This window comes from Arachis hypogaea, chromosome 1 (assembly GCF_003086295.3).
Source record: "Arachis hypogaea cultivar Tifrunner chromosome 1, arahy.Tifrunner.gnm2.J5K5, whole genome shotgun sequence".
Taxonomy (NCBI): Eukaryota; Viridiplantae; Streptophyta; class Magnoliopsida; order Fabales; family Fabaceae; genus Arachis; species Arachis hypogaea.
Window position 1 is genome coordinate 94,417,012 of NC_092036.1, and position 27,113 is coordinate 94,444,124.

The following is a 27,113-nucleotide window of genomic DNA, read 5'->3' on the forward strand; positions in this document are numbered from 1 at the left end:
TTTATTAGAGTGACACTTGAGATTTTTTATTTTATTTTACTCTTTAGAGTAAAGTATCGTTTTTGTCCTCAACGTTTGGGGTAAATTTTATTTGTGTTCTTAATTTATTTGTATCCCTAATATTTATAAAAAAAATTTAATATTATCCTGCCGTCAATTACACATCATGAACGTTTTAGTACAAATATCTCGAATAGAATCGATGATCCACTCCGAAAAATAGTTTAACTAATTTCTACAAAATTTACATAATTCACTTTTCTAGGGACATAATTGAATCTAAACACAAATAGTGTGTATAATATTAAAATTGAATCCATCTAACTGAGACCTAATTGAGAATGAATACATCCAAGTGAGAATAATTAAAAATATAATCTGATTTGTTAGTATAATTGATAGTAGGATAACATTGAATCACTTTTATAAACGTTAGGGATACAAATAAGACGATTTAAACGTTAAGGACACAAATAGAATTATCCCCAAACATTGGGGATAAAAACGATACTTTACTCTACTTTTTATTTGTGTGTTATCAATCAGAGTCCTGCTAGTAAATTATTGGAATATTTGTACTATGTATACAATAAACAATATGAATTAAAAAATAAACATCACTCATACTATTTAGAGTTATTAGGGATAATAAACATCTCATTCCAAAAGTTTAAGTTAATTTTGAAATTCATCTTCATTATATACATTGTATAAATATTTAGTTAACTCTCTATATTTCTTCTATCAATAATGAAGGTGTTGACATGTGTCAGCTACGCTTATTGTTATGGGAAAGATCGGGGAGTATCGGGAACTTGTGGGAATATTGCTTTTTTCAAGGGTTGAATTTTATTTGTGCGAATATTGATCAATCAGTAAAAAGAATCATGCATACCTCCGTGGAAATTTCGTGCCCGTTTTCATTTTCACTGTTAGAACATAAATCAACTATTAGTAAATTTAAAATTTAAATAATCAGTCATTGTTTACTTATTGGATCATATATATATATAATTTTTTATATTTTAAAGCATTTTGGTTACTCAATATTGACAATAAGTTGCTAGCAATCAATATCAATACGGTTAAATTATTCTGTTAATTTTTATAATTTTATAAAATTTTTAATTAAGTTTTATATTTTTTTAGTTGAATTTTTGTATTAAAATTTTTTTAATTAAATTTTTGTGTTTTTTTATTTGGATTTTTATACCATTTTTTAATAGAATTTTTATATAATTAAATCAATTACTATAAAAAAAGATCTAATAAAAAAAGTTGATACAGAAATTCAAATAAAAAATATAAAAACCTAATTAAAAACTTTAAGAAATTATAAAGACCAGCAAAATAGTTAAACCCTATACTAACTTGCTTTTTAGAAAAGAAAACATAATTTGCCATTAAGGTTTTTCTATTATGAAAACAATATCATCTAGCTTATGGGTATTTTATATGATCAGTTTTCAATGTTTTGATTATAATTTTATAATTTATCCTTCACTTTTATATTAGAAATAATTTAATTTTGATATATTAATAAAAATAATTATATTTTATATTAATGATGTGAATATAATCTAAGAAAATAATTATAATTATATAATTATATAAAACATTTTATATTATCACTACATCAAAATTAAATTTTTATATTATCCATTCATTATGATATTTAATTTTTATAATAATTTCCTAAAAAAATTATGTACAAAATATAATATCGTTTATTAATGATGTTATAATTATATTGACGAAATACCAAAATTACCTATATATTTATTATTTTAGTAAACAAATAGTAACTAAATTAATTTTGTATAATAATAATATTAATAATATAAAGATTATTTTAGAAAAATGGTATAAAGTCGTTAAGTTGTATTTTTAGTCGTTTAGATACAGGTGTGTATATTTTAATATGATACAAAAAACAAACAATTAATCATAGTCTAATGGTTAGAAATTCTGTGTAAGCAACAACTTTCATGATTCAAATGTATTATAGTTTCCTACTATACTTAATTACCTATTTTGAAATGGTTCATAAAAGCTTATAAAGGAGTGAGGTTCAATGGATTGACCGAATTAAATCAGTTCACTCATATTTATGACCAATTTGAATAGGTTTATAAATAATTTTTTTAATTTTTAATTTATAAAAAATTATAATATTAATATTTGATGTAATTTTTTAAATTAAATTATAATTTTTTAAAAAATTATTTAAATATTTATAAAAAGATTAAAAATAACTTTTTTATAATAAATTTTTTTTATTTTTTTTAAATAAATATTTTTAGGACTAAAAATCAAAATATAAAATAAATGTAAAATTCATCATTAAATCAAACCTAACTCAATATTATACAATTTATTCAAATAAAAAAATATTACATGAATTTTTTCAATCACCTCTTTATGTAAATCGAATGAGTCAGATTAGATTTAGTTCTTTATATAAATCTAATAAATCTATTTCGATTTATGCAAGCATATATGATTATATGCTGTCCTATACTCCTAGTAAATCAAAATAAAGTGATTAGATTTATTAGGACAATATGCATGCATAAATTAAAATAGGATGATTAGATTTATTAGAATAGCATGCATGTATGCATAAATCAAAATAGGCTGATTATATTTAATTATATTTTTTATTATTTTAATTATTTTGATTTATGTATTTTCTTATTTTGATTATTTTTTACTTAAAAAAAAAAGAATTTTATTCTAGTAAGAGAAATAAATATAACAACTTTAATCCCTTTGGACGTTGATTTTCCTATCGTTTCTCACCTTTGTCTTTGTTTGATTGCATTTTTTGTTTCTTTTAGATAGAAACTTTGTTTATTTGAATGTAGACCAAAATAAAGTTGTTGGAGAAATTATTTCATTCTAAAATATTTGTTTAATTATTAAAATGAAAATTTAAACTTTAATGGTAGAACTTGTATTTTGTTATCCTTGTTAAGAAAAATTCAAAAAATTTTTGTCGAGAAATATATTTAGATAGTATATGAGTTCTGATTAGATGTATTAGGACAGTATGTATACATAAATCGAAATAGGATGATTAGATTTACATAAAGAGCTAAATCTAATATAACTTGTTAGAAACAAGAGACTAAACTGGAGAAAAGATTTGTGTATTATTGAATGTATTCAAGTTGTCTGTTCAAGTTGTCTGAAATGATACAATATGAAAGGGTATTTATAGGCAGTGGCGGATCCACGGGGGGACCTAAGGTGGCCATGGTCCCCCCCAAATTTTTTAAAAAAAAATAGTAAATAGTAATAATTAATAATATTAAATTTTTTTATATATAATATTAAAAAAAATATAAGTTACAAAATTTTATAAATTAAAATAACTAAAAACTGCACTATGTATTGGATATTTGAATTATTGTTGTTCTTGTTAACAAATAGCTCATTCTAATAATTAATAAAAATGGTTCTATTATACTAGCCCAAGCCCATACTATTAATTAAAGTAACCCTAGTACATTTTTCAAATATTTATTTCAAACTATCATAGGCATAGCGTCACTTTTCTCTCTCTTTTAGTGATTCCTAAACTTTTGGTCTTCTACTCTTCTCATTTTAATTTTCTTTCCATACCAAAACAAGACATATGAAGAAAAACCATTGAAGAGAAGTGAACAACAAAATATTAACCATTGAATGCACAACAAAGATTCAAAGAGGTATATTTCAATTTTTTTTAAGTTAATGACAATGTCAAGTATTATTTACATTATTTATTTAAAATAATTAATTTATTTTTTTTATAATGGACAGTGTTCAAAGATTGAAGTGAGGACAAAACTCAATAGAATTATTTTTTTGTGAGACTTGGAACAAAAAATAATCAGGTAAATCAATAACTTTATTTTTGGTTATTATATATTTGTGTTTCTAAAATTATTTGTTATTGCTCAATAGGTTTAATATTTTTTTTTAAGAAAATAATATATATGCAATTATTTTTGTTTTTTTTTTGTTAGATAGTTCAAGTTAAGTTAAAAATGTCAAAGATGAAAACAATTCACTCATTTTTCAAGAGAAAAGAGAGAATATATGATGAACAAAATTCAGCTTCAGATTCTTTGAGTAATGTTCAAAATATTATTGAACAACCTGTGACACAACTTGTTGAGCAAGATATTCAACCCCCTGCTTCCAAAATAGCAAGGACTGAAATAGATCAAGTTAATACTGATACATTGATGCGTGATCCCGGAAAGTGTCCGCAAATTTGGAATTATCCTATCAATCAACAAGATGAAATTCGTAGAGCATACATAAAGTTTGGACCATAAAGTTTTAGTATGTAGTTGAACATTGACTTTTATATAATATAATTACTTTTTTGATATATATGCTACAAATCATATTTTGTTAATTTTTTGTTATATTTTATATTTAATTGGCCCCCCTCTTATAAAATTTCTGGTTCCGCCACTGTTTATAGGTACTAAGAGAATCGTAATAATAAGGACGTAATCTCCTATAATAAATATTCAGATGTACTAAATAATACTAATTATATTCTAACATCCCCCCTCAAACTCAAGTGACAACTTGAGTTTGAAACTTATTTAAAACAACGAAATAAAGAGAAAAAAACTGCATAAATTGATAAAACGGGTGCAGACGAAACTGTCAGAAAGAAGCGCAGACGGAACTGCAGCTTGTCTGAAGGAAGCGTAGACGGAACTGCCGCTTGTCTGCGTAGATGGAATTGCCGCTATCTGAGGGAAACGCAGAATTGCCACAAGGAAACACGCAGACAAAACTGTCACAAGAAAAGGCAGACGGAATTGCCACGAGAAAACGCTGACGGTACTACCTCGAGAGAACGCAGATGGAACTGCCACAAGAGATTGCAGACGAAACTGCCACGAGAGAAGGCAGACGGAACTGCCATGAGAGAATACAAACAGAACTGTCACGAGAGAACGGAGACAAAACTGCCAAAAGAGAGCGAAAACTATATGATTTCTTCACGAGAATAGGTAAACAACGGATGACAATGGTGTTTGATCATTCGACTCGAAAAAAATACAAAACAGAAAAAATAGGCTAGTCGATGAGGTGAAAAAACAGTAAAGGAGTGACAAAAGAGAGAGAAGAATGTCATTGAGAAAAAAAAAATACAAAGACTACGGTGATTTCACCGCAAGAAAAATAACCTATCCTCTTCAAGGAGGATACCATGGCTCTGATATCATGTTAGAAACAAGAGACTAAACTGGAAAAAAGATTTGTGTATTATTGAGTGTATTCAAGTTATCTGTTCAAGTTGTCTGGAATGATACAATATGAAAGGGTATTTATAGGTACTAAGAGAATCGTAATAATAAAGACATAATCTCCTATAATAAATATTCAAATGTACTAAATAATACTAATTGATTCTAATTGATCCTAATTATATTCTAACATAACTTATATAAAGAGGTGATTAGGAAAATTTATATAATATTTTTTTATTTGGGTAAATTATGTAATATTGAATTAGACTTAATTTAATTGTGTGTTTTATCTTATTTATTATTTAAACTTAAAAAAAAATCAATTAAACTGTTTATACAAATTAAACTTTAATCTGATTAAATTTAGTGGCTTCGATACAAAAGATAATTTTCATTCTATATATTAATGAATTAATAGATACTACTATCCATCTTTTTATGTGCTAAATGTGGATAATGATAATAAAATTGAAATTAGTCAAGATGGTAAAAATATTATGCTGAAACCAAATGTCATGGGTTATAAGTTAATAAAATATTTTTGTATAAATTATATATGATGAAGAATATTTAAAAAAATTATACATCAATTCTCTTTAACGCCCACCCTTTATATCTTCGTTATATATAATAAAAATAAATGTACATATTAAAAATACTTGAAAACTATAATAAATTACTTAAATCAAAGTATCAAAATATATTAAAGGCCTTGAAAACCAAACTAAATAATGTAGGAAGGAACTTCAACAAAATAATTTTAGAAATATTTGAACCTAACTCAAATTTGTTTTAACTTTTTCTTTTACAAACAACAAAGCTAAAAGTGGCAAATTTTTAGGGAAAAAAAAACTATTTAAGCCTTCATACTTTAATTTAAAATTTGTTGCAGTCAAAAGACTATTTCAAGCTTCAACAACTAAAATCTTTTGAATATTTTATTTTGGTACTATGATATATTATGTCAAGTGTGAATGATTTTCTCATATGTGAGAACCAAGAAGAAAATCAAACTTTAGGTCTATTAGTAGTAGGAACTAGGAAGTAAGTGGTCGGTAGCATTATATTACTAGCAAATAAATAAATCTTCAAATGTTTGAACATCCAAAAAAAAAACATTCAAATGTCAAAAATTATTTTTAATATAAAAATAGAAATGGTATTTTAGTTGAATATTAATATTTGAAATGTATTACAGTATTACAGAGGTCATTCAATACGTTTCTCACGTGTTGACTAATATGCTACAGCGTGTTTAACACGCTTCTCACGTGTTGGCCAAAATACTGCCACGTCTCCAACATATTCCTCATATATTACAACACATTCCCTACATATTGACTTCTCAAGTATAAAATTCACCTATCTGTAATTATACTAAATAATTCCATTTCTAAAAAAAATACCAATATATTTTTCATATAAAAAAAATCAGCGTTCAAATGTTTAAGAATCTGGAGCTGAATTTTGACCTTATAATAATTGTAATAAATAATCGTAATCACATGCATGCTCATCATGAGTGAATGTCTTCAAAGTTCAAACCGCGGTTTGAAAGAAAAATGATCTATCCCAAATTCCCAATGCTGTTGTCATCATTGCCTACGTCATCCAACGTCAGCATATTTTATTTTATTGAAAAAGGAAGTATTTTTACTAATTTATGAAAAAGTACCTGTAATGTTTTGATTTTATAATTGTGCCCCAAACCCGAAATCAGTGGCTGGTGTTTACTGTTCTTCAATTTTCACTCTGGAAATTTGTGAGCCCCAGAAAGCAAGGAGGGCACTGTGTCCACTCGTTCCTCAATATCCCCGAACATTCACAGAATCATAGGCCACACTAGCTTCAGTTGTTGTTCACTTGTTCTGCCATGGCGTCCCTTCTCAAAGCACCTTCCTTTGTCTCTCCTCTGCAGCAAAAGGTGATTTTTATTTATTTATTTATTTGTTTTCGGAGTTTAGTTATGTTGCTTGTTGTACCCTTATTGGGATTTTAGCAATGTGGCCTCGAGTTGTAGAATTGCTTTATCTAATAAATTGGTACAAAGGGGTTTTTAGTTTGTGTGTTTTGTGCCCTAATTGAGGAGCTCTATTATAAGATGCGAATTGGATTCTTATAATGCTAAGTTACTCATGTTGTTTAGCTATTTTAATTTAACGTTCCAAGTTTAGGAAAATCAGGAAATAGATTACTATGTAAGAATCGGAATCTGATCATTTTGGATTTCGTTGTATGTGGAGATACTCAAATAATATCATGAAAGCTTGAGTTTTTAGGTCCTTATGACATGCTTTGATGTTTATTGTCTTCTCTGTTCTTCGTAGTAGTCATGGTTGTCATAAAAAAAAAAAAAACGAGGTGAAAAAGTGAATGGCGGTAATTTTGTAACTTTCAATTATCTGTTTGAGGAAAAGATAAAAAAAAAAGAACACATGTTTTGGTTGGTGTTTCCCAATCAGATTGGTAAAATAAATAAGGCATCAATGAATGGATCATGAAAGGAGGTTTACTCCCAAGTAGATTGGAAGTGAACTTGTCAAATACAACTTTAGCTTGTAATTGCAGCAATTTCTTATGAGTGAGCCTTCAGCCTTGGCTCTGTATGTCATGTAACATGCTTTATTGACTCTCTTTTGTTCCAGTTGAATTATGCCAGCTTTTCACCCATGACCACTAAAATTCAATCCAACTCTTGTCATGCTAACGTGAGAAATGGGAGATGCCATGTTCCTAACATGACGATAAAAGCTCAGATGAGCGTTGGAGGAGATGTACTTGACAAAGAATCAGTTGCTACTAACAAAGACGAGAACAGTATGTTACTTTTCATTTTCAGCTTTATTTTCATGTTTAAGGGTTGTTTTTGCCTATCTGTCTTTTCCCCCCTTAATATTTATTTTGTTGCTGCTTTTCAGATTATGGTGTTGTTAGCATTCACCATGTTGGAATTTTATGTGAAAACCTAGAAAGATCCCTTGACTTTTACCAAAACATTCTAGGTATGCCATCTCTTGATTATTTCACACTAAAATGTGTTGTATATATGTACCTGTGTAGCAAGAAAGAAGTTTTTGAATAACTAGATTCAATGAAATTTAGGCCTCGAAATAAATGAAGCAAGGCCACATGATAAGCTTCCATATAGGGGTGCTTGGTTGTGGGTAGGCTCTGAGATGATTCACTTGATGGAGCTTCCAAACCCTGACCCGTTAACTGGACGGGCAGAACATGGAGGGCGAGATCGTCACACGTGTATTGCAATCCGGGATGTTCTCAAGCTGAAAGCAATCTTTGATAAAGCTGGTATTCCTTTGTTCCTTGCTTAAATTTTAAATGCTCATACTTCATCATAGTTCACTATGATTTGGAGCTTTTGAAATGGTAAAATTCCAAAAGAGATCAATAAGAATAACTAAGTCTTATCCCACTAATGGGGGCCAACTATATAGATCAAACAACACCGTAATGACTTCTCAATCATATTTACATCAAGAATTACCAAAGATATGCTCCATATTTAACCTTCGCTTTCTTATTTGAATTTAATTTTGATACGCTGAGTCTTTACATTATTATTCAATCAAATCCTTCTGTTCGTATGACAATTCAAGTAGTGGATATGAGATTTTTTTGTTGATGTGTGATTGATAGTGTGCTAAAATTAAATTCTTTTTATTTTATAGGTATTCCATACACACTTAGCAAATCCGGAAGACCGGCAATCTTTGCACGCGACCCTGATGCAAATGCTCTTGAGTTTACACAAGTTGAAGGCTGAAGGTTTTGGGGTACCATTTGCTATTTCTATACCTTCTAGTCACCAGAAAGCAGAAATAAATGTACAGATTATTGTATATATGCAGTGGCACTAGCAGCTAGCAGAGTACTGCTTGATATAACTTTTCTTATTTCCAAGTGCCAACTCAAAAGAGATGATATTGGCTTATACCAGCAAAATGTAATGAAAGGCAGTGTTGAAAGTAACAAGATTGAGCAGTGATTTTTCACTCAGAGCATCAGAGAGGATGATATATATAGATACGCACACACAGGAGAAAATGATTTTAAGAAGTAAAATTGAAGGTTGTGTTTGGATTGCTGATAATAAAAAAGGATAAATTCTTACTTGATTTTGATTTATGGTAAATTGGTTTATGTTTACATATCTTATCCAAAAACAAACTTTTAAAATGATATTATACTATAAATTTTAAAATGGCAATGAAATAACAAACTTGTTCCTAGTAATATTGAAATCATATTACATTAAACAAATACGAAATAACAGTCCATTATCTTATGATTGTTATATTTTGTCGATGGTAGCATAATGGGAAAATGTCACGATAATTACAAATATCATAATATTTTATGCATCATAAATCTGCATCTTGTCCAACACATCTCTATATTGATTTGAACTATGTACACTATAATCCAATGGGGCAAGGAAAGTTTATTTACAATTTTTTTGTATAGGGAAAAAATGCTTTACCTAAATTCCAAAAAATGTTATATAAACCCTTTGTGCAATTCAAATGCTAACTAACGGTTTCAATGCAGCAAGTAAAAGTCATATATGTTTTCTAATCAAATGAGGACACTCCTGACTTCCACTCTTGAATGGCAGAACGTAAAGTATGGTTCGGAATCAACATAGAATTTCTGAGTTTATGCTTTGTCACCGGTGAAACGTTGTGTCTGCTAAGCCATGCTTTGATTGCTCTGTACTCATAGGTGAAACCATCCGCAGCCACGTGCGGATCATCCATTATTTCCTGCGTTACAACCAAGAAGGATAATGTATATCTACATACAAATATCAACACTCTAAACATATATGTTCATCAGATAAGTGAAGTTCTTTTACCTGAAGGATTGGACAATAATACTGGCTTGGTGTGTGTATACTCTTTCTTCTTCCTATCCTTGCACCTGCATCTGCCACAACAGAAAGTCTTTCAAGCTGTGGAAGAACTTCAGTGTCAAGATCTGGTCTATCCCTGCATCTAAGTGCAACACATTTAAGGGCAATTTGGGCCAATTCCAATGTCTCATTGAGAGGCCAATCACCAGCTGATTTATCTAAAATATCACCAAGGGAGCCCTTCATAACTGCATCTTCAGCAGCCAAAATGAGTCCACGCGCGTGGCGAGAAGTAATCAGCTGAAGAGTTATAAGTCCAAAAGCATATACATCTGATTTTGTACGGACTGTGCCAGTCCTCTGATACTCTGGATCCATGTAATGGAGAGTACCGGCAAGCATGGATTCTCTGTACTCTGTGACATTGTCAGGCACGACATCTGAAAGGAGTTTAGCCAGCCCTACGTCCGCAATTTTGCTCACATAATTCCTGTCTAACAGGATATTGCCAGGTTTGATATCTCGATGAACAATAGGCTCTGGCTTTGTGTTGTGTAAGAATGAGAGCCCACAGGCCATCTCAAAAACAATATGGAATCGAGTAAACCAAGGAAGAGGCTGTTTCTCATTTCTCTTGAAAATATAGTCTTCTAGACTTCCATTGTCCATGTATTCATAAACAAGGCAACCGGTATCAGGACAAGCTCCAAGTAACAAAACCATGTTTGGATGGTGTAGTTGACTAAGAATCTCAACCTTCAAGAAATGGGAGAGAATAATATGAACGACTTATATTTCTTTAATTGCAGCATACAAGTATTACATTCATTTAATGCGTTAAAAACTACTACTGTTCAAGACAATTTAATGAAAAATAATGGGTCAAAAGCTACGAGCTTGAAACTTTTGAATAATTTATCAGCAAGAATCAAACGAGGGCTTTTGGATACTTGGATTGCTAATGCGATGTTCACAGTTTAAACCTTTAAAAAGTGTGAAGAACTGGGTTAGATGGAATAACAATTTAGTAAAGAATTTGATTTGTATTAAAACTCTTCTAATATAAACAACTTAAAAAGGAAGAACTAAAGAACAAGGGAAACCTCTTTCAGAAACTCCTCTTTCTTGTTGATTGCATCTGGATGGAGAACCTTTACTGCTACTGGTGTGTGATCCAGAGTGCACTTGTAAACTTTCCCATACCCTCCTTCACCAATTACCAAGTCCTCAGAGAAGAAATTTGTTGCTTCCTTGATTTCATCCATGGTGTAAATTCTGTATCTCTTGTCATGTGAGATCAATGTATCCACTATTCTCTTTTTTTCTATGGATTCTTTAAGGACATCAAGTTCAGCAATCTGTCTTTCATACGACTCTTTGGCAAGCACGTTTTTTGCCTCCTCAAGTTCCTTCATAACTTTTAAATACTTCTCTTTCTCTTCAGCAGCAACTTTTCTCAAAGTCTGCTCGTTTTCAAGGGAAGCATGTACTCTTTTAGCTTCTTCAAGAGATTCAGAAGAAAGTAGAAGGGTCTGCAAGTGAAGGCATGGATGTAAACATAAGATACTTAACAATTAGTACCCTATGTTTGAAGGTAAAACCTTGCATTTTCTTTCACCAAGTTATATTCAGTGATACCTTTTGTTGGCACCAGCTTAGGCATTGAAGTTGGAAATTAGAAATGATTAAAGATTGAGCAGAGCTAGAGAGGATTTCAAACTATAAACAAAGAAAAATAAATATTATCATCTCACCTTGTTTCGAACATGAGCTAGGTCTTCACAGACTTGTTTGTACATAGCAATAGTATTCTGCAACTCCAGCTGTAGCCGATCCACTTCTTCTTGCATTGCTAACTGCATAAATACACATCATGTGAACATCACTGCTCTCATGTGAGAACTGCGAAATCTAACAATTCCCGGTAAATCACAAATCATTCATCTGCTAGCAAGAGAGGAAATTACCTGTTCACGTTGCGCAGAAGTTACATAGTCGAATGAGTGGAGGCTAATAGCTTCAAAATCATCACCACTGCTAGAATTATCAAATGAGCTCCTGCGACTGGATGTTTGTAGACCAATATAACTACGGTCTGATATCGATAAAAATCGAAAATTTTTTAGAATTGGAGTATTAATTCCGGACATTTCTCTGCAAATCCCTACACCACTTTCCCCTTTATTTTCTTGAGAATTCACAGAATACCTTGAACTACTCTCTGTTGGAAGAAAAATATGATAATGAGAAACTAACAAATTCTTCAATAAAGAATGACACAAAGATCTTAAAATGAAATATTTCTATCATACCTTGAGAATTAAAAGATGAAGAATCAGCTAACTTCGACATAATTTTATCTCTAGCTACAAGATATACATCACAGCTGTCAGGAGCACTTCTTAGAACGGTCGCTGATATCCCTGGTCCTTTCAATTTTCTGGGATAAGGGCCAGAAAAAAAAAAGATGAAGAAGTTACTTTAATCTCGTTTATCCAGGAAAAGATTTTGGTTGTCAAACTACTGATTGCAATAACTCAACTAGAAAAGATGCAACCTACAAGAATTTAAAAATCCAGTTGATCTATTATAGAATAAAGCTAATTCATATTTATAAATTATAAGTTCCATTCAAGATATATTATCTAGTAGCAAAATTTATGAAACCTGTCTTTAATAGACACAATAAGATACTGCAAAATTATCAAGAGGGTACTAACAAGAAGAAAACCGAAGAATTAACACATCTGGTTTTTCAACCCTGAATATTTAGAACACATATGTATAGTACATGCCTTGTAATAAAATTTGAGGAGTCAGGACCCATCACTAGTATCTGGATGCCAGATTCAGAGATAAAGCTTAGAAGTGCATCTGCAGGATTGTCATCTTCTAGTAGCAAGGTTTCCATCTGCAAGATTCCAGTTTAATTTGGTTTCGGTCACATAATAACTTTCTCAATGTCAAAGTGAATTTAAAACAACATTAAAACAAAAACCGAAAACAAACAGAGTAACTTACCCTGCTTGATTTGCATAGTTCTTTGAATGGAACGAAGATTTCTTCAGATTTTTGCTTCACATCCTGCACATAAGCTGCTAAGACATCCGAATCTGCTTCCGAAATCGGAACACACTCTCCAGCTGGGAATTCCAAAACACCACCCATCCTTGTTTTCAGTAATTCAGTTATCAAATTCAAAAAAATAAAATTAGAATACAAAAATCTTCAACCTTTTTTTAGCTAAAATTTTGAAAATTGTATCAATTGCAGTGAACAGCACTAATCAACGGCTGAAGAATCCAAAAGCGAAAAGTGAAGGAAGCACATACATGGCGTTGGAATTGAAGTGACTCTAGGGATGACGTGGACTAAGATGAACCTATCGGCTTGAGGCACTAGATTCTCCGCCGCCCATTGCACGGCTCGCCTGCTTCCCCTGGCGCAGCCGGAGCTTCCACTGACGGCGACAGCAACCGATCTCATTTCAGCACCGGCGACGGCGAAGCTTGACATCGGAGGAGAAATGGAAAATGGAAATATGTATTATGATTATTATCTTGTTTGTTATTGTTTTGGTCAAATTATGTTATGCTCTTGGTCAAAGCAAGACTTGAATTTAATTGGTCCACGTTTCTCACTCATTGAACCACTTCTTTAGTTTCAATTTACCGTTTTCTGTTATATTCACACTTTACACGTCCTGGATAAGCACCCTTTTGTTATTAATAAAAGAAATGTGGAAAAGCGCATGTATTATTGTGAAATTGATACATAAATATCTTAGATAATAATTTAATTAAATATATTAAGTTATTTAATAATTTTTAATTGTATCTGAATTTTTACATAAACAATTATTATTAAATTGGTAATCTTTTAAGTTGGTTGAATAAATATTTCCCTCAATTTCATGCCATGCATTTGTTAGTAGGATGCACGGTGCTAGGAAATAAAGTCCAATGGATATTCCAGTCCGCCAATGATCCTCAGCCCATTAGACCCAACAATTTATTGGTGTCTTTGGAGGAAAAGAAAAGAAGAAGAACTAAGTCTGAAAAAAAAAATAGTAAATACTGTTTTCGATTCTTGTTCTTTTTTTTTTGTCGTGAGACATATCGCACCTTAATTATTCTTAAACCTTAATCAAATTTACCCATCAATAAAATTAGACAAATCAATTCGTGCAGGCAATAAATTGCCCGTCAGATGAAGTATGATGTGTCAATGTCAAGTATTAGGTGTTAACTTTAAATGTTTATAAAGACTTAAAAATTCTTCCTCGCAAATAAAAAAAAATAACAAACAAAACCCCTCTTTTCTCTTCTCTTCTTTTTTTTTTTCTTTCTTCTCCTCTTCTTCTTTCTATTCGACCAGTCACCATTATCTCCATCACCATCGTCATCAAGCTTCACATTCACAACCATCACCATGGCATCACCATTGCCAAACCAACCTCTCTTTTCTTCTTCCTTTTCTTTTCCTTTTTTTCTCTTGTTCTTTTTCCATCGTGTCATCTCTAGAACCACCATCTTCTTCCTCTGTTTTGCCACCAACAGTCACTACCACCGTGGTTCCCTCTTCCTTCTCTTCTTTTCCTTCTCATCCTCACCCAACCTCCCTCAATAACTCACTCCAAATCTTTTCGGCGTCACTAAGATCCTCGTTGTCCTCACCGTCCTTTAAGCTGTCATTGCTAACAACTCCCTCCCCTGACTGGTACGCTGTCCAAAGCCTTTTGCCCTGTCTCGTCCTCCGCAAGCGCTATAAGAGCCCCACATGGCATCTGGTGAGACATTAAAGTTCGTCGCCGAGGCCTTTTGGTTGCCCCCAATTCTTCAATTATTGTCTTCTTGTATATACAAAGTGTGTGTTAAATTCTTAATAATATATGAATTACTAGTTGATTTAATTACTCTGTTGGTCCCTAAAGTTTCACCAAATTTTTAGTTAGGTTTTTATACTTGTTTTCCTTTCAATTTAGTCCCTACACTACTTTTAATTTTGTAATTACGTCTTTTTTATGTTAAAAATGTTAAAATTAACATAATATTTTTACCAAAATACATGTGGTTGAACATTCAATTAAGTTTTTAATTATAATACATTCAATTTGCGAAAAAAATATTCAGTTAACTCTAATATTGTTTATACTAGGAAGGACTTAATTACAAAATCAAAGCAGTGTAAGGACTCAATTAAAAGAAAAAAATATAGAGACCTAATTAAAAATTTGGTGAAACTATAGGAACTTACAGAGTAATTAAACTTTACTAGTTTTATGATATTGTCAAGGTTAATGCAGAAAGAGTTTTAAAATTGTGGAGATAGATAGTAATGATAATAGGTCTAAAAAAAAGAAAAAAGAGGAGGAGGAGGAAGAAGACGGAGAGGAAGAGGAGGAGGAAGAAGTGAAAGGATTTTTCAGTCCCAATAATTATTTGGAGTTGACATCTAGCACTTGGTATTGATACATTATACTCCACTTGATACATCAAATAGGCAATCCATTGTCAACTAGTTGCAAGGGTCAATTTGTCCAATTTTACTGATAAGTGATGGACCTAGTTGAGATTTAAAGATGATTAAGATGTAATATATCTCACGAAAAAAATGTCAAGGACCAAAAAGAGTATTTATCTAAAATAAAAAGAAAAAAAAATTATAAGAAGAATAAAATGTCACCAGATTTTAATTTTTGCTTATGGGTAACACATTAGTCCAATCATAAAGGAAATAGGATAAATTTATATATTTTCTAATAATATGCATAAATACGTCAATGCTAGCAGATTAATATTTTTATTTTTCTAATCTTATATTTAAATTAGTATTAATTACTTTTTTTATATTAAAAAAAATCGATCCTCTAATATTCTCCTATACATTCGGATTCATCACCAACGATGTAAGTGTACAACCACTAGCATGAGAAAAAAAAAACACTAGAAAGTAGAAAACTCCAAGCCTATAACTATTATTAGGGAAGATTTTTAAGTGTACCGTCTGGTATATTAGTAATTTTTAATGGTTGATCTTAATTATATATATTATATATATTTTTTATAATTAAGATCAATAGTTAAAAATCACTGAAACACCGATACGATAATATACTTAAAAATTTTCCCCAATATTAATAGTAGAGTATATCATCTTTTTAAGTACATCTGTTTGTACATCTTCATTTTATAATTTAAAACATAAAATTTTTATTTATTTATTTTTATTTCTTTTCCATCACTTTTCTTACCAAAAGTGAAAGTATACAAAAACATTATGGACAAGAATAGTAGTTATACATTTCTGGTAATTCAATACAAGAAACAAATGTCACAAGCAACTTAATTGCAATATTTAACTACGTACAAGGTTTACACATTTAGCACAAGTAGCAGTAAAATTCATGATCGGTCTGGATCGGAAATAAAGGGGAGCTTAAATGCAATAATACTCCTCAAAGCACAAGATTCTCAATCCAAAAATATCTAGCGCCATCGCAACACCTCACCATTATTATTCATAACGAATCTATATATATAATGAAAAAATATAGGTAAATAATTTTTAATTAGTTAATTTTAAATAATTATAATTAATAATAATTAATTAATATATAGTGTAATTCAATAATATTTATTAATTTATTGTTAATTAGATTCTTATTAATTATCTAACAGAATTGATATATAATTAGTGCAACCTAATCCGCTTTATGCTTTCCCGTTAATGCAACCCAATCCGCTATACTTAGTGCTGGCGATTGCAGTAGGAGTATTTTATTTTGGAAATTACTTTAATAAAGATATTGAAAATGTCTTTTTTTAAAAAAGTAGTGATAATAGGTGAGTGTCGAAATTTATGTGAATGCAGAAATAATAGTGTTAATCGATACTTCTTAATACGTATCATTTAGGTTTTTGGTCGCTTCGAGCAAATTTATTCCTCTCTTTAATATTTTTTTTTCTTTCAATTTTTATTTATCTATTTCCAAAACATGAATGTTAGTACAAATTACTTTTAGATTTTGTTGCATCTATATAAACAAGTTTTAGAATTTTAATTTATAATTTTAATATGTATTTTTGAGATAAGTAACAAAAAAATTAAAAAATAAAATATTTTTATTACCATGAAATTAATGTCAGAAACAATTTTCAGAAAAGTAGTGGTGATTAGTGAGCACTAAAATCTATGTTAACGCAACAACAATGCTAGTCGATACTTCTTAATACGTGCAATTTAGGTTTTTACTCGGAGCAAATCTATTTAATTTCTCTCTTCGATATATTTTCTTTTCTTTTAACTTTTACTTCTCTTCTCCCAAAATATGAATGTTAGTACAAATTATTTTTAGATTTTGTTGTATCTATACCAACGAATTTTAGAATTTTAATTTATATTTTTAATATGTATTTTTAAGATAAGAAATAGATAAATTAAAAAATAAAATATTTTTATTATGATGAAATTGATGTCAGGCCCAATTTTTAAAGTAGTGATGACTGATGAGCACTAAAATTCATGTGAACGCAAAAAAATGCTAATTGATACTTCTTAATACGTGCCATTTAAGTCTTAACTCGATTCTCTCGAATTCATTCCTCTCTTCAATATTTTTTGTTTGTTCTTTTAACTTTTACTTTTTTTTTTTCAAAACATGAATGTTAGTACAAATTACTTTTAGATTTTGTTGCATCTATGCAAACGAATTTTAGAATTTTAAATTATAATTTGAATATGTATTTTTAAGATAAGTGTTTGATAAATTAAAAATAAAATGTTTTTATTATGATAAAATTAATGACAGGTACAATTTTTAAAAAAGTAGTGATGACTGGTGAGTACTAAAACCCATACGAACACAAAAATAATGCTAGTCGATACTTATTAATACGAGCTATTTAGGTCTTTATTCGTTTCTAACAAATTCATTCCTCTCTTCAATATTTTTCTTTTCTTTTAACTTTTACTTCTCTTTTTCCAAAACATGAATGTTAGTACAAATTACTTTTATATTTTGTTGCATCTATCCAAATGAATTTTAGAGTTTTAATTTATAATTTTAATATGTATTTTTAAGATAAGAGATAGATAAATTAAAAAATAAAATACTTTTATTATGATGAAATTGATGTCAGCCACAATTTTTAAAGAAATAGTGGTGACTGGTGAGTTCTGAAATCCATGTGAAGCAAAAATAATGCTAATTAATATTTTTTAATACGTGTCATTTAAGTCTTTACTAAAGTCCATTCCTCTTTTCAATATTTTTTTGTTTTTTTGTTTATTTTTACTTCTCTTTTTCCGACGCATAAATGTTAATACAAATTAATTTTAGATTTTGTCGCATCTATGCAAATGAGTATTAAAATTTTAATTAATAATTTTAATATATATTTTAAGATAAGTGAGAGATAAATTCAAAAATAAAATATTTTTATTAGGATGAAATGGATGTCAAACATACACAATTTTTAGTCAAAAAAAAAAACATACACAATTTTTAAATAAGTAATGTAGGAGAGTTTTCCATTTCTTTTCATAAAGTTTTGAGTGTTGTGTAGAAGTAAGTAAAAACAAAGAGCCTTGCTTTAATTCATATATTTTCTCTTGGAATTCGACAATGCAAAAAAGGTTAGTATATGAAAACTTCTCACGACGGTGAAGAGAAGAGGCATTAAAGAAGTAAATTACACTCTAAATTATGGATGGTGACAAAAAACAAAAGAACTAGGAGAGGACAAGATTGTTACATCTCTCCTAAATAGAGAACAAAGGGTCATCAGAAGAGGGAAGAGAAATTGTGCCGGTAAAGAATCCATATGTTTTTGGTAATTATTTTTAGGTTCTTACTTGGATGTATGTAAAAGAGACTAATTGAATTTTGAGAGGGGTTGACATCATCCATAGTAGGTGAAGGTGAAATATTAGAAGAGCAAAGTTGAATGGTTCAATTGATTATTTTAATCTTGTATGACCAACAGAGCTACTAGAAACTTAGATATCATAATAAAATTGTAGGAGTATGTAATAAAATCGAGAAAACACGTAAAGATAACTATATATATACACAAAAAAACAAAATAAACTTACAGAATTTTAAATTTTAAACTTTTTTATAAACTTTTAAGGTGGTGGATTTAATACAAATAACATGCCGTGGCTAAACAATTTTTATCTCCTTACCTGAATGCCAAGTCAAATGGCAGCCGTCATGAAGGGCGAGGCCGCCGCAGCTGAAGCGAGACTCCCTAGCTGTCATTGAGTTATTAATACCTTATATATTATGTATTCTTTATGTACTCTCATTCTAAAAATATTAAAAAAAATAAATTTACATCTACTATTGATACAAAAAAAATAATCTTAGGTAATAATTTATTTTAAAAAGAATAAGAACTCTTTTAAAAAATATTTGTTGAGTTATTGCACCTTATACCCTATATATTTTTTATATGCTTTCATTATAAAAAAAATTACATCTAGATAACAGAATGCAATCACTCTTTTAAAGAAATTCAAGTGTTAAGCTCTTGATGAGAGAGAAAAGAGAATGAGATCTGAAAAAGAGAGCAACGTGAATTTCATTATGAATGAATGAATATTGCAAATACTAGAATTAATGCAAAATTAGTAGATAATTAATATAAAAAAATTTTAAATATAGAAATAGAATTTATAATAAATATTAGATAATAAGACAAATAAATTTTTAAATATAAAAATACAATTTATACTAAATATTAGATAATAAATTTACAATTTTATTAAAATAATAAATAATTTTTTAACATAAAGATTGAAGACAACATAAATAACTAAACTCAGATTTATATTCTTTTATATTATAATCTACTAATAATACAAAATATTCAAAGTAAAATAAATAATCCTACTCGTACTTATCTAAATATTCTTTATCATCGTCAAAATAATCTTTTATCTGAAAATAAGAGAGAAAGATTGGTATTTTAACATTTCAAGCTGATCATTTCCTTGTACTACTACTCTATCTTCTATCTTCGGTTCAAAAGATGCATTTCATCAACCAACATGTTAAGTCACTTTCCATAATAAATGAAAATGTACAAGCAAAATACATAATTTTACATTTCATAAAAGTATTTACTAACTACAATACAAACTCAATTATTGAAAATTTTGATTTTCCTTATATGAAAGGATGTAAGATATGGGAGGGTAAAATTACAAAAATAAACGAGACACACATGATAAGAAGTAACAAGGGTGATTAATAAAACCATCTCCGACCAAGCTCTTAAGCATGAACTGAGAGCATCATAAAAACAAAGAAGCACCAGAAGTCCAGAACCAAATGACAATAAAAGGAAAAGAAAATAATTTCACATTACCTCTTGAAGCTCAAAAATCACTCAATTCAGTGCATCGTCATCTTGTTCTTTTCTTGTTGGCAAAAAGATGCTCATTCACTATACATAAAAGTGTTGGATTTTTCTCTCCTTTGTGAGGCCCAAGCCCAACATTTTGGGGGTGTATTCTTTCACCCTAGTGTCACAACCCTAATTCAGTTTTTTGAGGTTTTTTGAGAGAGAGAGAATAGCCACCAAGTGAGAGAGAAGAGGGAAAAACAGAATTCCCGTTTTTGCCCAAAGCAGTAAATTTCAAATGGCAGTTTCTCAGTTGTTCACCGTTGGATCGGCTTGAAATTTAAACTGCGTGTTCTTATCATCTTGTTCTTCATTCTGATCGGTGGAGATGTTGATTGGAGGTTTGCAGTAGGAGAAATTGGTTTCGCAAGAGAGAAATTAGGTTTTCCGGTTTTACACAGAGCAGCAATTTTGGAACGGCAGTTTCTCATTCTTTCACCGTTGGATCGACGTGAAATTTGGACTGTAGATTCTTCACATCTTGTTCTTCATTCTGAACGGTGAAGATTTTAATTGGAGGTCTGCAGAGGGATAAATTGGCTTCGACATCAGCTCTGTTTTTTGGGTATATTTCATCTTCTTGCCTATTATTTGTGAGCTTTGGTGCATTGATGTTTTGGCTGGTTATTTGCACATTTTTTATGCTTTGTTTGAGACTCTCTTGTACCTCATTTGATTATAGTGAAGCTATTTCATTGGTCTGGACGACCCGTGGTTTTTACCTCTCACGTTGAGGGGGTTTTCCACGTTAAAATCTCGGTGTGTTCTTGTTATTGCTTTACTTGCTATATTTGCTTGTTATAGTTGCTGCCATATTGTGTTGTGAGTGCTTCCATATTGTTCTTGTGTTGGACATTGTTGTCGTTTCCGCTGCTAGGCTCTTTCATACTGGTATCAGAGCTTGTTGGTATTTTTCTGGGCTTGTGATTCTGTGAACAATGGAAGCTAATACTAATACTAGTAGGATGATCACTCTTAATGGTCCTAATTATGATTTGTGGAAGTCAAAGATGGAAGATTTGCTTTATGTCAAAAATTTTCATCAACCAGTTTTTGGTACAGAGAAGCCTAATGATAAGTCTGATGATGATTGGACTTTGTTGCATAGACAAGTCTGTGGATATATTAGGCAGTGGGTTGACGATAATGTGTTGAACCATATTATTGGAGAGACACATGCTCGAACCCTTTGGATTAAGCTTGAACAGTTGTATGCTCGGAAAACTGGGAATAACAAGATGTTTTTGATCAAGCAGTTGTTGGCTTTGAAGTATACAGATGGGACATCAATGACAGATCACTTGAATAATTTCCAAGGAATTATGAATCAGTTATCTTCCATGGGCATCAAGTTTGATGAAGAGGTTTAAGGATTGTTACTTCTTGGCTCCTTACCAGACTCGTGGGAAATTCTCAGAATGTCATTGTCCAATTCTGCTCCTGATGGTGTAATCTCTATGGATCTTGCCAAGAGCAGTGTTTTGAATGAAGAGATGAGAAGAAAGTCACAAGGTACATCGACTACACATTCAGATGTTCTTGTTTCTGAGTCTAGGGGGAGAAGCAAAAGTCGAGGTCCTAAAGGTAGAGATCAAAGCAGAAGCAAGTCTCGAGGAAAGTATAAGAATATTGAATGTCATCATTGTGGTCAAAAGGGACATGTGAAGAGATTTTGTTGGCAGCTAAAGAAGGAGAAAGCCAAGGCAAGTAAAGACAAGAGCACAAATAAAGATGATGGTAACAAGGAAGACAAGGTTAATGTAACTCATGATGATTTTCTTGTTGTTGAGGAGTTTGAATCTGTTAACCTTGTTGATAATAGCACTAGTTGGGTGATTGATAGCGGTGCTTCTATTCATGTTACATCTAGGAGGGATTTGTTTACGTCCTATACTCCTGGTGATTTTGGTGATGTGAAAATGGCTCATCAAGGTGTTGCAAAATGTGCTGGTGTTGGACAGGTTTGCTTAGAAACCTTCAACGGTACCAAGTTGACTTTGAAGCATGTGAAGCATGTTCCGGATATTCGGTTGAACTTACTTTCTGTTGGTAAGTTGTGTGATGAAGACTTGGATAGCTCATTTTCTCGTGATAGCTGGAAGCTCACCAAGGGTTCCATGGTTGTTGCTAGAGGTACAAGACACTCTACTCTTTATTTAACTCAAGCAAAGATTGTGAAAGATGTTGTTAATGCTGCTGAGTTTGTTGATGAAACTGATTTATGGCATAAGAGATTATGTCATATGAGTGAGAAGGGTATGAATATGTTATCCAAGAGGAATCTTTTATCTGGTTGTAAGGTTGCTTTGCAAAAGTGCAATCATTGTTTTGCTGGAAAACAAAACAGGGTCTCTTTTAAGAGCCATCCACCTTCAAGGAAGCCGGAGATACTTGATTTGGTGCATTCTGATGTATGTGGGCCGATGAAGACAAGAACACTTGGAGGGTCTATCTATTTTGTAACCTTTATTGATGATCATTCCAGGAAATTATGGGTTTACACTTTGAAGACCAAAGATCAAGTTTTGAATGTGTTCAAGCAATTTCAAGCTTCTGTTGAAAGAGAAACTGGGAAGAAGTTGAAATGCATTCGTACTGACAATGGTGGTGAGTACTCAGGTCCATTTGATGCTTATTGTAAAGAGCATGGTATAAGACATCAGAAGACTCCTCCAAAGACTCCTCAGTTGAATGGCTTGGCTGAAAGGATGAACAGAACACTGGTTGAAAGAGTTAGGTGCTTGTTGTCACAATCTGGATTGGCAAAATCTTTTTGGGGTGAAGCTTTGAGTACTGTTGTTCATGTCTTGAACCGGACACCATGTGTTTCCTTGCAATTTGAAGTGCCAGAGAAGGTATGGTCAGGTAATGATGTTTCTTATGATCATTTAAGAGTCTTTGGATGTAAAGCTTTTGTTCATATTCCTAAAGATGAGAGATCTAAACTTGATGTAAAGACTAGGCAGTGTATTTTTATTGGCTATGGCATGGATGAGTTTGGTTACAGGTTTTATGATCCTGTTAACAAGAAGGTGATTCGAAGTAGAGATGTTGTCTTTGTTGAAGACCAAACATTGAAGGATGTTGATCATGCGGAGAAGCCAATGGTTCAGCCTAGTGATGATTTTTCTGACTTGGATATTACTCCCTCTATGCCTTTGGTAGAAGATGGTAGAGTTGAAGCTCAAAATAATGAGCATGATACAGGTGCAGGTGAAGATGGAACAGTTGATCTGATACTTGATGAAGTTGGTGATGATGATCAAGATGAAGAACCAACTTTGGAAATTCCTGCAAATGCTCTCAGAAGGTCTACAAGAGAGAGGAAGCCTTCGTCAAGGTATTCTCCACATGAGTTTGTTTTGTTGACTGATGGGGGAGAACCTGAATGCTTTGGAGAGGCTGTTGAAGATGAAAGCAAAGCTCAATGGCTTGAAGCTATGCAAGAAGAAATGAAGTCCTTGCTTGAGAATGATACCTATGAGTTGGTGAAGCTACCGAAGGGTATGCGAGTTTTGAAGAACAAATGGGTATTCAGAATCAAGAATGAAGAACACAATTCTAAGCCTCGGTATAAGCTAGATTGGTTGTTAGAGGTTTTAGCCAGAGAAAAGGTGTTGATTATGAGGAGATCTTTTCTCCTGTTGTGAGTATGTCATCCATTCGTGCTGTGCTTGGATTAGCAGCATCTCTTGATTTAGAGATTGAGCAAATGGATGTGAAGACAGCTTTTCTTCATGGTGATTTAGATAAGGAAATCTACATGGAGCAACCGGAGGGCTTTGTTGTTAAAGGAAAGGAAGATTTTGTGTGCAAGCTTAAGAAGAGTCTTTATGGGTTGAAGCAAGCTCCAAGACAGTGGTACAAGAAGTTTGAATCTGTTATGGGGAAGCATGGTTACCGTAAGACAACTTTAGATCATTGTGTATTTGTGCAAAAATTTTCTGATGATGATTTTATCATTCTTTTGCTTTATGTCGATGATATTTTGATTGTGGGCAAGAATGCTTTGAGGATTAATGAGTTGAAGAAACAGTTGAGCAGGTTCTTTGCTATGAAGGACTTGGGTCCTGCCAAACGGATTTTGGGCATGACTATTACTCGTTTTAGAGATTCCAAGAAGCTTTATCTGTCACAGGAGAAGTACATAAAGAAGGTGCTTCAAAGGTTTGGCATGAATGATGCCAAATGTGTTGCTATTTCATTGGTCTGGACGACCCGTGGTTTTTACCTCTCACGTTGAGGGGGTTTTCCACGTTAAAATCTCGGTGTGTTCTTGTTATTGCTTTACTTGCTATATTTGCTTGTTATAGTTGCTGCCATATTGTGTTGTGAGTGCTTCCATATTGTTCTTGTGTTGGACATTGTTGTCGTTTCCGCTGCTAGGCTCTTTCAAAAAGATGCTGATCTATATCTGGTACATGAATAACAATATACTTTTTTTTTAATTTTAAAATAAACGGAAATGACAATTTATTCAAAGTTAAGTCCTTGTCTTGGTGGATCGAAGTGGTGCTTTAGCTGGACAAATCTTATTGGATCATTAGCTGATATATCTAAACTTCTAAGCATAGACTAAATTTAATTACATTAATATATAAAAGCAAATTTAAATATGTATTAGTTACATTAATATATCTAAACTTCCAAGTTTCAAGTGTAATCAACTACGCTAGTACACTAATGTATTCGTTAATGACGAATTCAGTTAGGAAAATCCACTCTAAAGTTTAAACATGCATGCATGATACTAACCCAGTCCACTAAGCTATCATCCATGGCACCTGAGAGATCCACAGGGCGCTTCCGACTTAGGATTTCTAACAGCATCACTCCAAAGGAGAATACAATCGGACTTCTCTGTCAATTTTCCACTTGATGCATATTCAGGAGCTAGGTACCTGCGTGCGTGTTAGCATGTGAAGATCAAGACATCAAGCTATATTCATTATTTATAAGAATACCCCTTAATTTGATTAGAAGTTATGTTAGAATTATTTTTTTTATTAGCTAATGCAACAGATACCTCCACAACAATAACATCAAAGTCTTGTCCCACTGGTCAGGTCGGTTATATAAATCAAACGATGCTATTGAGTTCTATCATATATCATGTTTACAGAAAGACCGTTTACATGTAGATCTCATTTGACTACCTCATGGATGGTATTCTTAAGTTTTTCTCTACTTTTCATCTATTATCCATCTTTCTTTTCATCTAACATCTTGACTGAGTGTTCTATCGGTCTTCTTCTCACATGTCTAAACCACTTGAGATGCGATTCTATCATTTTTTTTCGCAATAGGTGTTACTCTAACTCTCTCTCTTATATCTTCGTTCCTTATTCTATCCAATCGCGTATGACCACTCATCCATCTCAACATTTTCATCTTTGTCACACTTAACTTATATTCGTGCTCCTCTTTGGCCGCCAAACACTGTACCATAAAGCATAGCTGGTCTGATAGTAGTACGATAGAATTTGCCTTTAAATTTTAAAGACATTATTTTGTCACATATAAAACTAGACGCACTCTGCCATTTTGACCAACCTGTTTGGATCCTATGATTTACATCTTGTTTAATATCTCCATTATTATGTATGATGCACCCAAGATATTTAAAATTTTAAAAACTTTTTGTAGGCTGTTTTTTCTAATCCTCAGATCTGTATTAGGGTTTTTTATTTGGCAGCCGAACTTACATTCCATATATTCCATCTTATTACGGCTTATGCGCAGACCATACACTTTTAGAGGTTCTCTCCATAAATCCAATTTTTTATTTAGGTCTTTCCTTGACTCTCCCATAAGGACGATATCCTTGCCAAAAATCATGCACTATGACATAAGCTCTTGGATTTGCTCTGTGAGTACTTTGGACTTAAGGATGATCCTTAATATAATCCTATACCAATAGAAAATTTATCTGCTACACCACCTTGAGTTTTCACACTAGCCCCATCATACATGTCTTTAATTGCACGAATATATGCGATCTTTACTCTCTTTCTTTCCAAAACCTTCCATCAGACCTCCCTTGGCACTATATAATACACTTTTTCCACATCAAACCATATATCTATATCTTTTTTAAAGCCCCTTACTTCTAGAATCTTTTTTCATATATAGAAGCTGTCTGATTTCACTCATATAACTATCAGATTTTGTTCTTCAATCAGACTTGAAGTGAGAATAATAATGAATTCAAGAACCAAATCTGAGAGATTCTTAGCGGAGGACGTGAATAGATCTGTTTGTTCTAAGGCTTAGAGTCCTTTGTGACTACTTTATTCATTATTGTCGAGGAAAGAAAGTCATGCGAAAAGAGTGAACCTCTTGGTTAAATCCATTTTTGTAATTGTTTTATTCGCGAGGAGCCGTATGAGGTGAAAATCTCATGTACGGTTCAGGAATAAACACTATAGGTAGATCCGTTTTATTATTATGATATCTCTCCATCATCCTTCTTAACAAGTATGTAGCTTTAGTGGTGGATCTGCCTAACATAAAACCAAATTAGTTCTCTTCTCATAACTTCATGATATGACTCATGAGCTTAATGAT

At 31.4% G+C, this 27,113-nt stretch overlaps 2 protein-coding genes across 3 annotated transcripts; one reads left to right on the forward strand and one right to left on the reverse strand.

Moving 5' to 3' along the window:
• The first annotated feature begins 6,828 nt into the window (after window positions 1–6,828).
• On the forward strand, window positions 6,829–9,278 carry LOC112696908 (uncharacterized). Its single transcript, XM_025749847.3, has 5 exons — window positions 6,829–7,188; window positions 7,910–8,081; window positions 8,183–8,266; window positions 8,367–8,570; window positions 8,951–9,278. Exons 1-5 carry the CDS (start codon window positions 7,138–7,140, stop codon window positions 9,043–9,045), a joined length of 606 nt encoding a protein of 201 aa, XP_025605632.1. The 5' UTR covers window positions 6,829–7,137; the 3' UTR covers window positions 9,046–9,278.
• Window positions 9,279–9,542: 264 nt separating this feature from the next.
• On the reverse strand, window positions 9,543–13,834 carry LOC112696895 (U-box domain-containing protein 34). Of its 2 annotated transcripts, none has more exons than XM_025749830.2 (9): window positions 13,467–13,834; window positions 13,156–13,277; window positions 12,930–13,045; window positions 12,447–12,574; window positions 12,102–12,355; window positions 11,889–11,990; window positions 11,238–11,666; window positions 10,138–10,890; window positions 9,543–10,045 (listed from the first exon to the last, which is right to left on the reverse strand). In XM_025749830.2, the coding sequence occupies exons 1-9, from the start codon at window positions 13,648–13,650 to the stop codon at window positions 9,854–9,856; spliced, it is 2,280 nt and encodes a 759-aa protein (XP_025605615.1). In that variant the 5' UTR covers window positions 13,651–13,834; the 3' UTR covers window positions 9,543–9,853. The 2 variants fall into 2 exon arrangements, with proteins under 2 accessions (XP_025605615.1, XP_025605623.1); XM_025749838.3 differs by having other exon boundaries at window positions 13,156–13,303; window positions 13,467–13,696.
• Between the last annotated feature and the right edge of the window lie 13,279 nt (window positions 13,835–27,113).